This window comes from Vipera ursinii (assembly GCF_947247035.1).
Source record: "Vipera ursinii genome assembly, chromosome: 1".
Classification (NCBI taxonomy): Eukaryota; Metazoa; Chordata; class Lepidosauria; order Squamata; family Viperidae; genus Vipera; species Vipera ursinii.
Genome location: NC_139512.1, coordinates 325,146,342 through 325,164,187, shown reverse-complemented (window position 1 = coordinate 325,164,187; position 17,846 = coordinate 325,146,342). Strand labels below are relative to the sequence as shown.

Sequence of the window (17,846 nt, the reverse complement as noted above, 5' to 3'; positions counted from 1 at the left end):
GTCTATGACCGTAATAAAGTTATATTCATTCATTAACTATACTTTTAAGTTAACTTGTAATACAGCCCCTGGCTTTGGAAAAATAGTCACAAAGAACACATAGTCTAATAGCTTCATATTCTTTTATGCTAAAAGACAAATATGGGAGAATGTTAAGATACATTCCAGATCTAGTAATCTAATCCTATGACTTTTCACATGACCTACAGGAAGGATATGAACTTGGCCTGGATTGCTTGGATTTCTGCCAGTGCTGAATGCTATTGATAAACAAATTGTCCACATTAATAAAAGGCACTTCCCAGCTTGTGACTTTAAAATTTCCAGAGGAAACTAATCAGATTCCATTAGATGGATAAATTCTTTCCCAACCAATGAACAACAATTGGAAGTATATACAGATGGGGAATGTGCCAGAGTTCAGACAGTATGAAGAATTACAGAGAAAATTAAAACTGTTCTATTTCTCTGCCAGATTTGTCCATTTTTCTCTGTCTCACTTGGCCTATATGAATACTGACATGTTCTGTCAAATATATGTACCCATGAATTATACAGTACACAGTTTCTTTTGTTTTATTTGACCTTTTGGTTATTATATACTTGGCATTTTATTTTCCAATTTCACTTGTCTTTTTCGGAGGGAGTAATTTTTGAATACTAAATAATTCTGTTTGAACTTCTATTTAAAAAATGTAGGTTTTTGGACAAGAAATCAATATTTCCATCCTACTCTGCTTGGGAAACTTTAAACATCTACCTGGCAGGCCAGTATATAATGTCAAGAAGCAATTACTTATTTTATACATACACACATCTCCGAATGAAGAGAAATGAAGGAAGCCCATTACATCAGTTCTTCTCTCTCTGTTATCATGCATATAAAAAAGCAACCTATAATTTTTAATTACATCACAGTATGATATCTATATCACACTGTTAAGATAAACTGTAGGTTAAGAATCCATGCCTGATTGCTTTCTCTTCTCATTCCATCTTCCATTTATGTCACTTCTCTTTAGAAAAAGATTTTATGATGAGCCTTGGTGGAGCAGTGGGCTAATGCCTCCTTAAGTAACACCAGCTGCCTGCAATTAGGGCAGGTTCGCATCCCACCAGGCTCAAGGTTGACTCAGCCTTCCATCCTTCCGAGGTAGGTAAAATGAGGACCCAGATTGTTGGGGGCAATTAAGCTGACTTTGTAATAATGCCGCTTGGGGGGTGTATGAAAGCCCTAATAAGCAGGCATATACATAGAATGAAGGCTACTGCTAAGCTTGTAATCCGCCCTGAGTCTTCGGAGAAGGGCGGGATATAAATGTAATAAAAATAAAAATAAAATAAATAAATATTTCTTGTTTTTATTGCTCTCTATTGCTGGCAGCCTGCCCTACAGAAGAATGTGATATTTACTTGAGTGGAGGAATGAATTATTTTGTCAAAAGGGTTCAGATATACAGGTAGCCCCCAACTTATGACTATAACTGAGGCTGGAATGATGGTCACAAGTGTTATCAGTTAAGCAGGTCACCATGTGACCCCAAAATGAGATCACACGATTGGGAAAGATAGCCACCAGCACTTTGAATCTGTTCATAAGTAGCCCCACAGAGGTCTTTTGTAATTTGAATGGACATAGGTTGAGGACTAAACAATGAGGGAAATGCAGTGCAATGAAGAAACAGTTTCCTGGATTGTTCTAAAATTGCAGCTCAAAATTCCTTGAATAGAGTTATCATGGAAAACCATGGTTTACTTAAAACTGAAAGCACAAGCTTTCTAAGTCTCCCTCTGAATCCAAAAAGGAAGGAGGGAGGAAATACCTAAGTGGAATACTTGAGCAGAACAGGAAATCTGCAGCTTGTTTGATCCAAATCAGGCTATGAGTTAATCTTGCTGCTTGTTTTTTTTTTACCCAGAATAATTGTAAGTTTAAAAGAGCTTAGAAATGGAAAGGATGCTAATCTTAATGAACCACTGAACAGATCCAGCGTAGCAGTTCTTACAAGGCCTAAGAACGAAAGCAAATTATAAATGCAAAACAGCAGGAGTCACCTCTCCGGATGATTATCTGCTACCAAAGTTCTGCTGGTCTTGGAAAGCTGGTGGACTGTCTCAGCATAATCTTCTACAGCTTGTTCCAAAATCTGATGTTTCTTCAACATAGAAACTGCACTTTGTTCATCCTAAAGTTTCAAGAGAGAACAAATCATGTTTATTATTAAATGGCAAACTGTCCTAATTTGCACATTTAGCAAAGCCTTTTCCCGATCACTTGGTAAGAGGATTGTCCACTATTTGTCTTTAACTGGCAACTATGTAATTCATGACTTATGTCATTTGTGTAATTATGTCATTATGCAAATTAAACCAATTACACAATTTGTTGCAATTTCGGCATACATTTTATAAGTTGTACAAGTTGCATAATTTTATTACCCAAATTATGTGAGTCATTATAATGAAATAAATGTAATTGTCTTACCCACATTACTTGCGCTAGACTTGCCTGTTATATGAGGATGATGTCACGACATCTAAAAATATCCTTCTAAAGTCTGCTAAATGGGAAATTGTTAACTCAATGTTTAAAGTTTCCAATGCTGCTACTGTTATCTATGGAAAGTCAAACTACACCAAAAGTGCCGGATTATAGAGGACAGAGAATACATTCCCCAATCCTGTTCAAATGTCAGCATGCAGGAATGTTAGATGCTGATATCACATCATTCAATACTGTTTAGCTATAAGAAAACTGACTAGTTATCTGTCTTGTAAACGATATGAATGACTTAAAATACAGCTGTAGTACGCCACGGCATTTCTAATGAAAGTAAGTTAACTGAATGATCTAACAATAATGATGGTCACAATAAGGCACAGGTATGATAAGGCACAAAAGGGACGCGGTGGCTCAGTGGGTTAGGATGCTGAGCTTGTCGATCAGAAGGTGAGCAGTTTGGCGGGTCGAATCCCGAGTGCCGCGTAACAGAGTGAGCGCCTGTTACTTGTCCCAGCTTCTGCCAACCTAGCAATTCAAAAGCACGTAAAAATGCAAGTAAAAAAATAGGGACCACTACGGTGGGAAGGTAACAGCGTTCCCTGTGCCTAGTCTAGTCATGCCGGCCACATGACCACGGAGACGTCCTTGGACAAACACTGGCTCTTCGGCTTTGAAACGGAGATGAGCACCAGCCCCTAGAGTTGGAAACGACTAGCATGCATGTGAGGGGAAACCTTTACCTTTACCTTATGATAAGGCACAAACTGCAATCCCAGTGACATGCCACAATAGGATGTATGTCAGGTCTGTTGCTTTTTTTCCTGTGCTGCTTTTTGATTTCTAGTTCAATGGAACTAGAAACAGACCTACTTTAACAAAGGCAGGTGCTTGAACACTGACATGCTGGACTCAATGAAGCAATGCAACAAAAATATGGACACTAACTTGCTGATTTAATCAGTTATTTGATTTAAAAATATTTTTATTGCTTTAGATGTGGATTATTCAAATCCAAATACAAGAATCCTACCCTGAGTTTATGAAATCTGAAACAGAATATAGTTATTTTTTCAAACTAAATGGTCACCTTTTCTAGAAATGTATATGTCCTTCATCAAAGAAGAAATAAACACAGTGAACTGAACTCAAGTCAAAAAGATAGATTAGCTGACGATGGTAAATTGACCCACAAGATTTTCTTGCCCTATTTACTTAATATCGGGACAAATGAGAGAAATAAACAGCAGTTCAGATATTAAGAAATCTAGAAATATTTGACAATTCAAAAAAGCATTAATAAACTAGAAAAAATAATCTTAAAGAAAAAGCATCTCTCAAGCATAAGAAAGCAGGCTTCTGAGAAAGAAGGGAAATTATTTCTCTTTAAGAATTTGAGCACATTTTCTAAATCTGATTTCTGCAAGTACTCAGGAATAAGCACCTCAGTTTGGGAAGATGGTCAAAAAGCAGCTGCTCAACACTGATTTAGATACACAGCACAATACATTGTAAATTAAAAGAATTTTTAAAACATTATGACCATGTTCTGATGGTAGCTGATACAAATCAGAAATAGGCAAAAATATCCATGCAAAACAATGAAACATAAAGAAAGGAAAAATGGGAAGTATTTGTAGTTTTATGCTATGTGGACTGTTGGGAAAGTCCAGTTTTAAGCTGAGAACTGAAGAGTCTCTATATCAGTGAGATGGGCAGCATACAAATTAAATAAATAATTAAAAGCAAAACTGCTAGCTTGTTACCGTTTTGGTCTCCCAGTTAAATCAGTTCTATAGTTTGTGTTGCCAAAGCTTACAGCTTTTTTACACAGCACAGGGTAGATCTTGGTTTCGTAGCAAGTTCAGGACTTCTACCTATCTGTCTTTAATTCTATACTTATTGTCCATACAGTCTTTGGGAACAAAAGTAAAGTGTTTTTTCATTATACATTATATGCATGAGTTTTAATATCATGCTGGTTGGGGAATTCTGGGAGTTGAAGTCCACACATCTTAAGAATTGTTGAGTTGGGAAAAACACTGATTCAGATCAGTGACTACAGATGTGCTCAGTTTCCTATATTCCAGGAAGCTTCCTTACCTTGGCCTTCTCTTCTGACATCATGTATAGCTCCTGTTCACTCATCCAGGCTTCAGCTTCTGCAGCATCAAAGTAATATTGTTGGGCTTTGTGGGATTCCTCAAGGCGCTTGTGGCGTTTCTCTGTCTCCTCAATCAGGAGGTTCCACAGCTGCTGCAAATCTGCAAGCCGCTGCTGGATTGCTTCGGCATTAAGGCTGCTGTCTGTAAGGATGTTTTGGCTCCTCTCAAAAATGTCATCGATACGAGGCTGGTGTCCATGGATTTCTTTCTGAAGTGTCTAATGGGGGTAGGGGGAATTCAATACTCATACTAGGAATAGCTTAACAAATACTTAAAAGAAAGATAAAGACAAGTCAGTGTCTAAACCAGCATTCTAACCATTACACAAAACTGCTCTCAAAGATTAATTCATTGAATAAATCAATACACATTTATGATTTAAACTTTTATCCTCTCCTCTCACACATGTAATGCCCAAAGCACCTACATCTGATATCCGTGTCAGAAATTTTTGTTGCAGAAAATCATAATGTTTGCAGAATGGGAGGCTTAATCAGACATAAGAAATAAACCAGCTCACTGTGGTAAGTGGAGTAGATTCAAACAACTGCACAATGTATTATCTCTGCAGTGGCCATAAGATAGATTAATTTCTATCAGTTGCATATAAATTACTGGAGCCACTGATTAGAATGCCATTGTGTGAATGGCATTTTTCATTTGTTAAAAAGTTAATGTAAAACGTATGCCAGTGGAAAGGAAAAGGAGAAGAACAAGAGCATTCATTCACAAGCTTCACCTAAGATATTCATTAAGGAAAGAATCTAAATTTTGAATATTTTGCCTATCTGAAGATTGCTAACAAACTCTAGGCTCTTACCTGATTTTTCTTAATTAACAATTGAACAGTCTGAAGGTTGTGCCCATGATCTGTGGATGTGGCAATAGGCATCCTTTCTCCAACCCACAACTAGCAGAGATGAAAATAATATGCTGATCAATAAGGAATACAGGCAGGGGAAGGAAGTATAACAAGAATTGAGAGATGGGATGATAGCATCATGTGCTATCCAGAAAACTCATAAAACATGTCAAGCTGTAACTGAGAATAACTCACAATTTCATCCTCCACATCCCGGTTGAACTGATGGATCTCCTTAGAGGCCAGTAGGTGAGACTTCCTTTCGTTCAAGGGCTCCAGCAATTCCAAGAATTTCTTCTCCACCGTGTAGCGTTTACCATCAACTTCATCAGTACTCTTGCCTTCCTGACTCAGTGCCTGGGCTTGACTCTGCAGCTCCTCAATCTCTTTCTTACGTACATCCATTTGATTCTCAAGCATCTACAACGAAAATGAAAATGTACACATTCATCCATTGCTAAACTGGTCTTATCCTGTAAGGAACATTAGCAAGACTACAAAACAAAAAAGTTCAGCCCCCAATTGCTACTTATTTTTATATTATCCAGTGAGATTACTTGCTCACTTCCATTTGGGTCATTTTAATGGTTTTTAAACACTTTCCTTTCTTCTTCAAAAACCATGCTCTAAGTGTTTTAGTTTGCCTTTCTGTGCAACAAGTTATTATAAAGGAACCATTTCTGCTTGAATTTGTTTAGACTTGTGCTACAAATATATATATAGTCCATTTTCCCATTGCTGTGCATTCTCAAATTTTAGTCTCCCAAACTTGTATTATTGGAAAGGGTTTCTCTTTTCCATTGTTGTGCTACATTGCTTCTTGCTGCTGTCAGCCATATCTTAATAAATTGTGATGTTTTTCTTTTATATTCTTGGGGTCCTGCCCTGTGGTTTAAATTCAAGTTTTATTTTCAGAATTTTCTGGATGTTCTGTGTAATGCTTTCTAGTACTTTTGAGACTTTTTGCAAAGGTTCAACCTTTCTGTGACAGAAGCTGAAGAAGCTTCTTGGATAAGAAGTGAAACATCTTCAAAGAAAAACAAGAAAGTCCAGTTGCCTCTTGAAAAAGCACCTTTGGGACAACCATGACCTGGATGACCGAGAATCTCCATAGACACTTTCTGTGACATAGTTTTTTGTGATTTATAGCAATTTATGAGAGGAGAAATTCACCAATACCTTGCATCTCCATTGTGTCAATCTCTTTTAATCAAATCATTCAAAACACAATGTAGCAAACAAAAAGAAACGAATGTACAAGTTTGTCAAAGTTAAATATGTCCCCGTGTCTATTTCAACTCTATTGTAAAATCAACCCCAATTAACACCTTACATATATGACAGACAAATCTCCAGAATATAGAGGAAACCTATAGCAATGATCCTGAAGCTAAAACTCAAATACTTTGGCCACCTAATGAGAAGGAAGGACTCACTGGAGAAGAGCCTAATGCTGGGAAAGGTTGAGGGCAATAGAAGAAGGGGACGACAGAGAATGAGGTGGCTGGATGGAGTGACTGAAGCAGTAGGCGTGAGCTTAAATGGACTCCAGGAGATGGTAGAGGACAGGAAGGCCTGGAGGAACGTTGTCCATAGGGTCGCGATGGGTCGGACACGACTTCGCAGCTAACAACAACATAGCAATGATCAGTCAAGGACAACAGTGCTATTTCTGTCATCATCAAATGGACATGGTGTACAAAATATATTTTGTAGATTTTTAGAGACTGCCATGAACTGTTGAAGAATGAGTCCTCAGATATTTTTTCTCTCCTTGTTTTAAATGGCAGGTGAAGAGATTTGTATCCAGATTACATCTGGTAAACAAAGATTGGTAAATGTTATGGCTATAGATTTGCAAGCATAAATAATGGTTTGGAACGGATCTGGGAATGTATATAGCATCTGGCTGCAACTGCAGGGGCAGCCAACAAACTCTGGGGAAAAACAAGCTGCTTTAAATTGACAGACACATTTGTTCCTTGAACTTTATGAAGCATTTTTGAATTCAAAGCATTGCACTGTCCCATTAAATACCACTCAGCTTAGTATTTATTTCATATATTTCACATGACACATTTGCTTTTCTTAACAAAAGTATCCCAAATACCTAAAAGTGATATAATAATGGAACACTGTAGTCAGCTTGAATACTATCCAACTGGAAAGGCTTTCAGATAAATTATTATAAAAATAAACTCATGTATATTTCATCTTTTTTGCCCTTCTTTCTGTCCATTACCAAAGTGGCAAAGTTTACTACTCCAATGGCTTTACCTGTTGTTTTTTCAGCAAAATGTTGACACTGGTGAGATCTTTGCCATAATCATCTGATTGTATCTGGCTCTCCAAGCCATTCAGCCATTTATCTAAGTCAGCACAGCTCTGGGTGAACAGCTCAGCCTTATTGGCATCAAAAAGCCGCTGAGCTTTTGTTTGGGTGGTGCTTTCCAGTTCTTGCCACATTTGGTGTAGGCTTGTCAACTTCTCTTTCACAATTGCTTCAGTTTCAGGCTTTTCGGCAATCAACTGCATCCCTTCCTAAAAATAAACAGAATGATAAACCAAGAACAGTTAACTTAAGTTTCCCATAACCTGGTAATTCCACCTGCCTAGGACTAATTCACATGATTCTATGCTAGCCTGTTCCTGAAGTCTCAGGTCCAGTCTTTTTTTAATATTGGGTCTCTAGACTCAAAATAAGCCATGCCATGGGCAATGGAGAAAAGATGCTGGAAAAGAACATTTGGAAACGATGTTGTAAGTATAACCATAATTTAATGAAATTGCTAATATAGACAAGTTTAGTAATCTATTCCCAACTTCACGCATCATAATTTATGAGATAAATACTATGGATGGGTGCTCCTCTCTGCATCTTCTCAGAAAAAAATAGCTTTTATAGTGGTTCTGGCCTGTATCAGACCAAAATTTGATGTACATTTATTTATTTATTTTTGGGACTTATATGCCGCCCTATCTCCCGAAGGACTCAGGGCGGCTAACAACAACAAAAATACAATAATACAAAAGTTAAAAAAGAATTAAACTAGCAGCCCCAATAATAAGTTAAAAACATTTTAAAAATCCCTGTCAGTCCAGGTCAGCCTGATGGAAAAGGAATGTTTTAAGGCCGCGGCGAAAGGACCGAAGATCCGGGGCCATCCGGAGCTCAAGGGGAAGTTGGTTCCACAGGGCTGGCGCTTGGTCGCCAGCCGACATTGTGTAGCCGACGGCACCCTGAGGAGGCCCTCCCTGTGTGAGCGCACTGGGCGATGGGAAGTCGTTCCCGGCAGTAGACGGTCCTGCAAATATCCCGGGCCTAGGCCATGTAGGGCTTTAAAGGTAAGTACCAACACCTTAATTCTCACCCGGAGGGCAACCGGTAACCAATGCAGCTCACGCAGGAGGGGTGTAATATGGGAGTATCGGGATGCTCCCATCACTACCCGTGCAGCCGCATTCTGCACCAGCTGGAGCCTCCGGGTGGTCTTCAAGGGCAGCCCCATGTAGAGAGCATTGCAGTAAACTATACATGCTAAACAGGGAACTGTAGTATAAAATTCGTTATAAATATAGATACATTTCCTGTGTGAATATCATGAGGAGACTTCCACCAGAGACTCTGAAGTTCAGAACTGATACTTCTCCACATCACCTACTACCGTATATACTTGAGTATAAGCCGACTCGAGTATAAGCCGAGACCCCCAATTTCACCCCCAAAAACTGGAAAAAGTTATTGACTCGAGTATAAGCCGATCCGCCGTTCTGCAAGCCTCTGCCGCCAGCAGAGGCTCGATCCGCCATTTTGCAAGCCTGAATACACAGGAATACCCTGTGTAGCCGCGGCTCGTCGGCAGGTCTCCGTTCCTCCTGCCGACCTTTGGGGAGGTTTGGGCGCCTCCCCAAACCTCCCCAAACCTCGGCAGGTCTCCGTTCCTCCTGCCGACCTTTGGGGAGGTTTGGGCGCCTCCCCAAACCTCGGCAGGTCTCCGTTCCTCCGCGCAGACCTGCCGACGTTTGGGAAGGTTTGGGCGCCTCCCCAAACCTCCCCAGGTCCCCGTTCCTGTTTGGGGAGGTTTGGGCGCCTCCCCAAACCTCCCCAAACCTCGGCAGGTCTCCGTTCCTCCGCGCAGACCTGCCGACGTTTGGGAAGGTTTGGGCGCCTCCCCAAACCTCCCCAGGTCTCCGTTCCTGTTTGGGGAGGTTTGGGCGCCTCCCCAAACCTCCCCAAACCTCGGCAGGTCTCCGTTCCTGTTTGGGGAGGTTTGGGCGCCTCCCCAAACCTCCCCAAACCTCGGCAGGTCTCCGTTCCTCCGCGCAGACCTGCCGACGTTTGGGGAGGTTTGGGCGCCTCCCCAAACGTCCCCAAACCTCGGCAGGTCTCCGTTCCTCCGCGCAGACCTGCCGACCTTTGGGGAGGTTTGGGCGCCTCCCCAAACGTCCCCAAACCTCGGCAGGTCTCCGTTCCTGTTTGGGGAGCTTTGGGCGCCTCCCCAAACCTCCCCAAACCTCGGCAGGTCTCCGTTCCTCCGCGCAGACCTACCGACCTTTGGGGAGGTTTGGGCGCCTCCCCAAACCTCCCCAAACCTCGGCAGGTCTCCGTTCCTGTTTGGGGAGGTTTGGGCGCCTCCCCAAACCTCCCCAAACCTCGGCAGGTCTCCGTTCCTCCGCGCAGACCTGCCGACGTTTGGGGAGGTTTGGGCGCCTCCCCAAACGTCCCCAAACCTCGGCAGGTCTCCGTTCCTCCGCGCAGACCTGCCGACCTTTGGGGAGGTTTGGGCGCCTCCCCAAACGTCCCCAAACCTCGGCAGGTCTCCGTTCCTGTTTGGGGAGCTTTGGGCGCCTCCCCAAACCTCCCCAAACCTCGGCAGGTCTCCGTTCCTCCGCGCAGACCTGCCGACCTTTGGGGAGGTTTGGGCGCCTCCCCAAACCTCCCCAAACCTCGGCAGGTCTCCGTTCCTGTTTGGGGAGGTTTGGGCGCCTCCCCAAACCTCCCCAAACCTCGGCAAGTCTCCGTTCCTCCGCGCAGACCTGCCGACCTTTGGGGAGGTTTGGGCGCCTCCCCAAACGTCCCCAAACCTCGGCAGGTCTCCGTTCCTGTTTGGGGAGGTTTGGGCGCCTCCCCAAACCTCCCCAAACCTCGGCAGGTCTCCGTTCCTCCGCGCAGACCTGCCGACCTTTGGGGAGGTTTGGGCGCCTCCCCAAACGTCCCCAAACCTCGGCAGGTCTCCGTTCCTGTTTGGGGAGCTTTGGGCGCCTCCCCAAACCTCCCCAAACCTCGGCAGGTCTCCGTTCCTCCGCGCAGACCTGCCGACCTTTGGGGAGGTTTGGGCGCCTCCCCAAACCTCCCCAAACCTCGGCAGGTCTCCGTTCCTGTTTGGGGAGGTTTGGGCGCCTCCCCAAACCTCCCCAAACCTCGGCAGGTCTCCGTTCCTCCGCGCAGACCTGCCGACCTTTGGGGAGGTTTGGGCGCCTCCCCAAACGTCCCCAAACCTCGGCAGGTCTCCGTTCCTGTTTGGGGAGGTTTGGGCGCCTCCCCAAACGTCCCCAAACCTCGGCAGGTCTCCGTTCCTCCGCGCAGACCTGCCGACCTTTGGGGAGGTTTGGGCGCCTCCCCAAACGTCCCCAAACCTCGGCAGGTCTCCGTTCCTGTTTGGGGAGGTTTGGGCGCCTCTCCAAACGTCCCCAAACCTCGGCAGGTCTCCGTTCCTGTTTGGGGAGGTTTGGGCGCCTCCCCAAACCTCCCCAAACCTCGGCAGGTCTCCGTTCCTCCGCGCAGACCTGCCGACCTTTGGGGAGGTTTGGGCGCCTCCCCAAACGTCCCCAAACCTCGGCAGGTCTCCGTTCCTGTTTGGGGAGGTTTGGGCGCCTCCCCAAACGTCCCCAAACCTCGGCAGGTCTCCGTTCCTCCGCGCAGACCTGCCGACCTTTGGGGAGGTTTGGGCGCCTCCCCAAACGTCCCCAAACCTCGGCAGGTCTCCGTTCCTGTTTGGGGAGGTTTGGGCGCCTCCCCAAACGTCCCCAAACCTCGGCAGGTCTCCGTTCCTCCACGCAGACCTGCCGACCTTTGGGGAGGTTTGGGCGCCACCCCCAAACGTCCCCAAACCTCGGCAGGTCTCCGTTCCTGTTTGGGGAGGTTTGGGCGCCTCCCCAAACCTCCCCAAACCTCGGCAGGTCTCCGTTCCTCCGCGCAGACCTGCCGACCTTTGGGGAGGTTTGGGCGCCTCCCCAAACGTCCCCAAACCTCGGCAGGTCTCCGTTCCTGTTTGGGGAGGTTTGGGCGCCTCCCCAAACCTCCCCAAACCTCGGCAGGTCTCCGTTCCTCCGCGCAGACCTGCCGACCTTTGGGGAGGTTTGGGCGCCTCCCCAAACCTCGGCAGGTCTCCGTTCTTCCTGCCGACCTTTGGGGAGGTCGGCAGGTCTGCGCGGAGGAACGGAGACCTGCCGAGGTTTGGGGAGGTTTGGGGAGGCGCCCAAACCTCCCCAAAGGTCGGCAGGTCTGCGCGGAGGAACGGAGACCTGCCGAGGTTTGGGGAGGTTTGGGGAGGCGCCCAAACCTCCCCAAACAGGAACGGAGACCTGCCGAGGTTTGGGGAGGTTTGGGCGCCTCCCCAAACCTCGGCAGGTCTCCGTTCTTCCTGCCGACCTTTGGGGAGGTTTGGGCGCCTCCCCAAACCTCCCCAAAGGTCGGCAGGTCTGCGCGGAGGAACGGAGACCTGCCGAGGTTTGGGGAGGTTTGGGGAGGCGCCCAAACCTCCCCAAAGGTCGGCAGGTCTGCGCGGAGGAACGGAGACCTGCCGAGGTTTGGGGAGGTTTGGGGAGGCGCCCAAACCTCCCCAAACAGGAACGGAGACCTGCCGAGGTTTGGGGACGTTTGGGGAGGCGCCCAAACCTCCCCAAAGGTCGGCAGGTCTGCGCGGAGGAACGGAGACCTGCCGAGGTTTGGGGACGTTTGGGGAGGCGCCCAAACCTCCCCAAACAGGAACGGAGACCTGCCGAGGTTTGGGGACGTTTGGGGAGGCGCCCAAACCTCCCCAAAGGTCGGCAGGTCTGCGCGGAGGAACGGAGACCTGCCGAGGTTTGGGGAGGTTTGGGGAGGCGCCCAAACCTCCCCAAACAGGAACGGAGACCTGCCGAGGTTTGGGGAGGTTTGGGGAGGCGCCCAAACCTCCCCAAACAGGAACGGAGACCTGCCGAGGTTTGGGGACGTTTGGGGAGGCGCCCAAACCTCCCCAAAGGTCGGCAGGTCTGCGCGGAGGAACAGAGACCTGCCGAGGTTTGGGGACGTTTGGGGAGGCGCCCAAACCTCCCCAAACAGGAACGGAGACCTGCCGAGGTTTGGGGACGTTTGGGGAGGCGCCCAAACCTCCCCAAAGGTCGGCAGGTCTGCGCGGAGGAACGGAGACCTGCCGAGGTTTGGGGAGGTTTGGGGAGGCGCCCAAAGCTCCCCAAACAGGAACGGAGACCTGCCGAGGTTTGGGGACGTTTGGGGAGGCGCCCAAACCTCCCCAAAGGTCGGCAGGTCTGCGCGGAGGAACGGAGACCTGCCGAGGTTTGGGGAGGTTTGGGGAGGCGCCCAAACCTCCCCAAACAGGAACGGAGACCTGCCGAGGTTTGGGGACGTTTGGGGAGGCGCCCAAACCTCCCCAAAGGTCGGCAGGTCTGCGCGGAGGAACGGAGACCTGCCGAGGTTTGGGGAGGTTTGGGGAGGCGCCCAAACCTCCCCAAACAGGAACGGAGACCTGCCGAGGTTTGGGGAGGTTTGGGGAGGCGCCCAAACCTTCCCAAACGTCGGCAGGTCTGCGCGGAGGAACGGAGACCTGCCGAGGTTTGGGGAGGCGCCCAAACCTCCCCAAAGGTCGGCAGGAGGAACGGAGACCTGCCGAGGTTTGGGGAGGTTTGGGGAGGCGCCCAAACCTCCCCAAAGGTCGGCAGGAGGAACGGAGACCTGCTGAGGTTTGGGGAGGCGCCCAAACCTCCCCAAACGTCGGCAGGTCTGCGCGGAGGAACGGAGACCTGCCGAGGTTTGGGGAGACGCCCAAACCTCCCCAAACGTCGGCAAGTCTCCGTTCCTCCGCGCCCTGCCTGCCTGCTTCTTTCCGCTGCGGAAAGAAGCAGGCAGGCAAGGCGCGGAGTTTGGGGAGGTGCGCGCGCACCTCCCCAAACCTCCCCAAACTTCGGCAGGTCTCGGACGGCGGTGGCTTGGGAGAGGTGCGGGCGATCCCGGAAGCACCAAAGCCTCGGCCGCGCACAAGTCCTCGGTAAGTTTTTTTTGTTGACTGGAGTATAAGCCGAAGTGGAATTTTTCAGCCCAAAAAGTGGGCTGAAAAATTCGGCTTATACTCAAGTATATACGGTATTTATAAGCCACCCTGGGTATACCCTCCTGGATCCCATGTCCACTTTCTCCATCTTGGTCCTTCCCATATATAGGAAGATGGCTTGTGAATATTAGGAGGTATAGTCCAAGACATCTAAAGGTAAAATGTTTAGAAAGGCTGATACAACTCATTTCTAAGCACCTGTCTTTGCCATTTTTCTTGCCAGGAGGCATCCCCATTCCTATGCCCATCTCTAAGTTGCTCAAGTTAATTAAAAATCTCAGAAGAGTCTCTTTCACAAGATCAATGAAATGAAGACTGTCAGCATTTTCCATATAAAAGCAACTAGGAATAATTATTTTAGTACGTAAAACTAACTTAACCCTCAAATTTGCAACCAGCATGGCATTTTCTGGAATCATAAATAATGATAAGCCACAATAGTTTACTGAGTAAGTTACAACTGGCAGTGTTCATATAACATGCTTAGCTTAGAACCCATAGGTCACATGCCACAGCAGCTATGTTCACACTTTGTAAACTGTATTACAATACAGTATGCACAAACTCAGCCAAGGCCAAGTGTTTGAGGAAAATACTGGGTGTGGGTATAATCCAACAAATGTGCTTTTTATAAACAACAGGCATCTCAAGGACATGACAAGTAAACCTAAATGCCTTTCCCGAAGCACCATTCATGTACCCCATACCTTTTGGATTTTGTCAAGCCATTCTTTGTTGGAGCCAAGCTCAGCCATGAAGGCTTGGTGTTTCAGCCACTTGCTGTGAAGGTTCCTTGCTTCATCATAAGACATGTCTTGTGCTGTAAGCATCTTCTCATTAATCCAGAGAGACAGCTGAAAAATGAGTGGAAATATTTAATTTTAGATAAGGTGTGCACCCAGTCATATAAAACTCCCTGACAATTTCAATCAGCTGACTGAGTCCAGATGCTCGCATAATGGAAATACGTGTCTCCAATAGGACCTTTACCAAACTAGCTCCAGGACTATGGGACATGATTCTGAGGAATGCTTATATGTCTCATTTGTTATTATAAACAGATAAAACTCCTTCTACTCTGAAATGTCTCTAAGACTTGACTGTATCCCATCATGCTTTTCTTACCTATTTTAATAGCTTTGTAATGATTATATTTTAGGTTTATTTATAGTGATCATAATAAAAATTGTGAACTATTTTGGAAATTGAAATTATACCAAATGCTTTGCAAAGGAAATCATTCTGTAAAATCATTTCAATCATAGAATTCTTAATTCTAGGACTGGACGGTAAGGAAGAAATCAAAAGTCGTTGGTTTTGGAAATGTCCAAAGTGAGGATATTTACCAGCTCCACATTAACTTACAGAGATCTATATTTTCAAACACCAATGTAGCTTTGGCTTCAACTGGAAAGCAGAACTGCTTGCTGCTTTCCCCTGCCAAAATTTCTCCTTTAGGCCATTTCACTTATGTATACCTTTATTTCATAACTCATGAAAAATACTAAGGGAGTTCCAAAAGACAAAATGGAAATGAGGGTGAGCTCAGGTCTCCGCCCATCTGTTACTTGTCAGCATGAAGTGGCCTTCAGCCATTTTGCAGCTGGCTAGACTATCCCATAACCAAAGCTGTGCTGGTGCCACAATGTCTAGTTTAGCCGTAAGGGACATTTATAAGATTGAAATACAGTCACACATGGATTGAAAAGAAATTATAGAGAGCTTAACTCAGGGGCAGCAAGAGGAAAATCCTTGAAGGCCCTATGCAAATTATTCAGAAATAATTCTAGTGGAACAGTGTAGCTCAGTGACAGAGTGCACTCTTTCATATCAAAAGTCACAATTTAAATTCTTAATATACTGTATGTGTGTCTCTGTGTGTATACACACATGTGGATGTGCACGCACACATATGCACATGCGCACACAAACACACACACACACACACGCACACACACACACACACAGATTAAAAGATCTTATATTAACCTGACTAGAAAAAAAAACTTTTGCAGAAATCTTTGTTATCCAGAATTGTGGGGGAGGACTGTAATGAGAATGGGACTCTTGCTTATTCAGTGGTGGGACAAAAAAAGAGTCTGACATGAAAGCCCTTCCTAATGAAATTCCCACTCTTAACTTGCTTTTCATATGGGCATCACTGTCAGAAGAGACAACAAGGGTTGGTGTACAGTGGTCTGTGAACATTCAACTGTCAACACAGTGCCCCTATACTAGCTGGACTTTGGAACGTTAACAGTGGCACAACTTATGTCTCTGCCTGAGGCTATAACCAAAGGCTTCATCTAACACTGTGGGAGTGGAATTCCGTAATTCCATAGAACAGGAAGTTGCCTGGCCTCCTCCTCCTCCTTTCTGAAACCTCTGTAACAAATTTGGGAGTATGTGTAGAGGAGACTCTATTTCACCCATCACTTCTTTTCTACAGGCAAACAAAGAAGACTGACTACCAGTTCAACTTCATGTTATTAACAAGAAATGTAATCAGATCCAAATCTTGCAAATCTTTTTTGTAAGGTTAAGAAAATGTAGCACATTTTGAAGCTGCATATTTGGCATTTTTTCAGCCAACCACCCCCCAAGAGGAAAGTATGTCAACACATCTGATTCACAGCTTGCAACAAATCTCTCCCACATATAAAATCTTTTCCAAGCAAATGGAGTGGAGCAGAATGGGACAGCCAGGACAGCCATCCTCTATTTTTGGTTGACAAAGACCATTTTTATTCATTCATGAACATTTCCAAAGGTCACTTCATAAAAGGCTCGTTAAAGATGGAAATAAAAGGAAAATCTGCAATTGCGGGAATTAAAAGAATCTGCCTTTCAGAGGGAGATAACAAAGAGGTTGTTCATGGCTTTAGGAAGGGTTCTTTTTGAGCCTTCAACTGGACAATAGCTGGTCTGCTTGCAAAGCAGCACCAAGTTCACTTTGAAGCTATATTATCCTGACTTACAAAGAGAGATGTTCTCAGGGTCCAGGAGTGACAAAACATAGTATGAGATGGGGGGGGAGGATGTCAATTCTATTTATGAGCAAAGTTTTTGTAGCAAAGGAAGGTAGACAGAATGGTTCCTGCTATAGGCTGCTTGGTGGGAGTGTTGTTTGCTTCAACCTCACATAGTCATTTAAAACACAGAGATATCAAGCACTTCTTTTATTTCCATCCCTTGTCACGATTAAGCTCCATTTTTATCAATAATTCTTGATCATGGACAATACCCTTGAGCTTTGATTAGCATGTTCTCTGTCTCAGGTCCTTGGTTTTCAGGAGCTGAAATCTATAGATTTCATTTAAGTTGTTATATCTCTAACATCTAAGGTGAATATGAGCGCACGAAATTCCCTTAAATCTTATCAAGCCACAAGTCCAATAGTCCAGAATTTTTATCTTGACTTGTAGCAACTCTCCAATGTCCCAAGAAAATTAAGAGTTTTTCTCATAAGAGATTAACATGTGGAGAGAATGGGTTCTCTTTTATTTAAGTAATTTTTATCATTATTTCTCTGTAGGAAAAATATGGTGGTTGTATCTGACTGCAAAATGTATGTAATTGTTAAGCAATGGAGACAAGAAGAATCTAGGAACTTATGATTATGCAGACCTTTATAGAAGGCCTTTGGCTTTTTAAATGAAATGTACACTGTTGCTGGCTTAACAAAACAAAATCAGGAATAATGAAAGCTATTAAAGACTGTCTGCCATTAGAAGTTAATCAACTGGTCTAGAGGCGATAGCTATCATCTGTTATTGGACCTAACAGACAAACTGAGACACAAACAAACAGAAGTACCTTCTGTTGAAGGGGAATGAAGGAGTCATTTCCTCAATGGATTAAGAAAACATACCTCTTGGCAATCTTGAAGAAACTTTTGAAGATCTCTGTTGTCTTTTAATCTCATCAGAAGTTCACTGGCCACTTCACGATTCTTTTTATGTCTGTTCAAAATAAAAACAAAGAAGACA

The 17,846-nt window shown here is 45.1% G+C and overlaps 1 protein-coding gene across 3 annotated transcripts in view; it reads right to left on the bottom strand.

Moving 5' to 3' along the window:
- The window catches only part of SPTBN1 (spectrin beta, non-erythrocytic 1), a 209,357-nt gene that overhangs the window by 28,874 nt on the left and 162,637 nt on the right, over positions 1 to 17,846 (bottom strand). For all 3 annotated transcript variants that reach the window (XM_083373144.1, XM_083373145.1, XM_083373146.1), the window contains 7 exons: positions 17,729 to 17,819; positions 14,565 to 14,711; positions 7,805 to 8,068; positions 5,723 to 5,947; positions 5,486 to 5,575; positions 4,604 to 4,882; positions 2,056 to 2,186 (listed from right to left, as the gene is read on the bottom strand). In XM_083373144.1, coding sequence (XP_083229270.1) covers positions 2,056 to 2,186; positions 4,604 to 4,882; positions 5,486 to 5,575; positions 5,723 to 5,947; positions 7,805 to 8,068; positions 14,565 to 14,711; positions 17,729 to 17,819 — 1,227 coding nt within the window. The remainder of the gene's footprint in view (positions 1 to 2,055; positions 2,187 to 4,603; positions 4,883 to 5,485; positions 5,576 to 5,722; positions 5,948 to 7,804; positions 8,069 to 14,564; positions 14,712 to 17,728; positions 17,820 to 17,846) is intronic.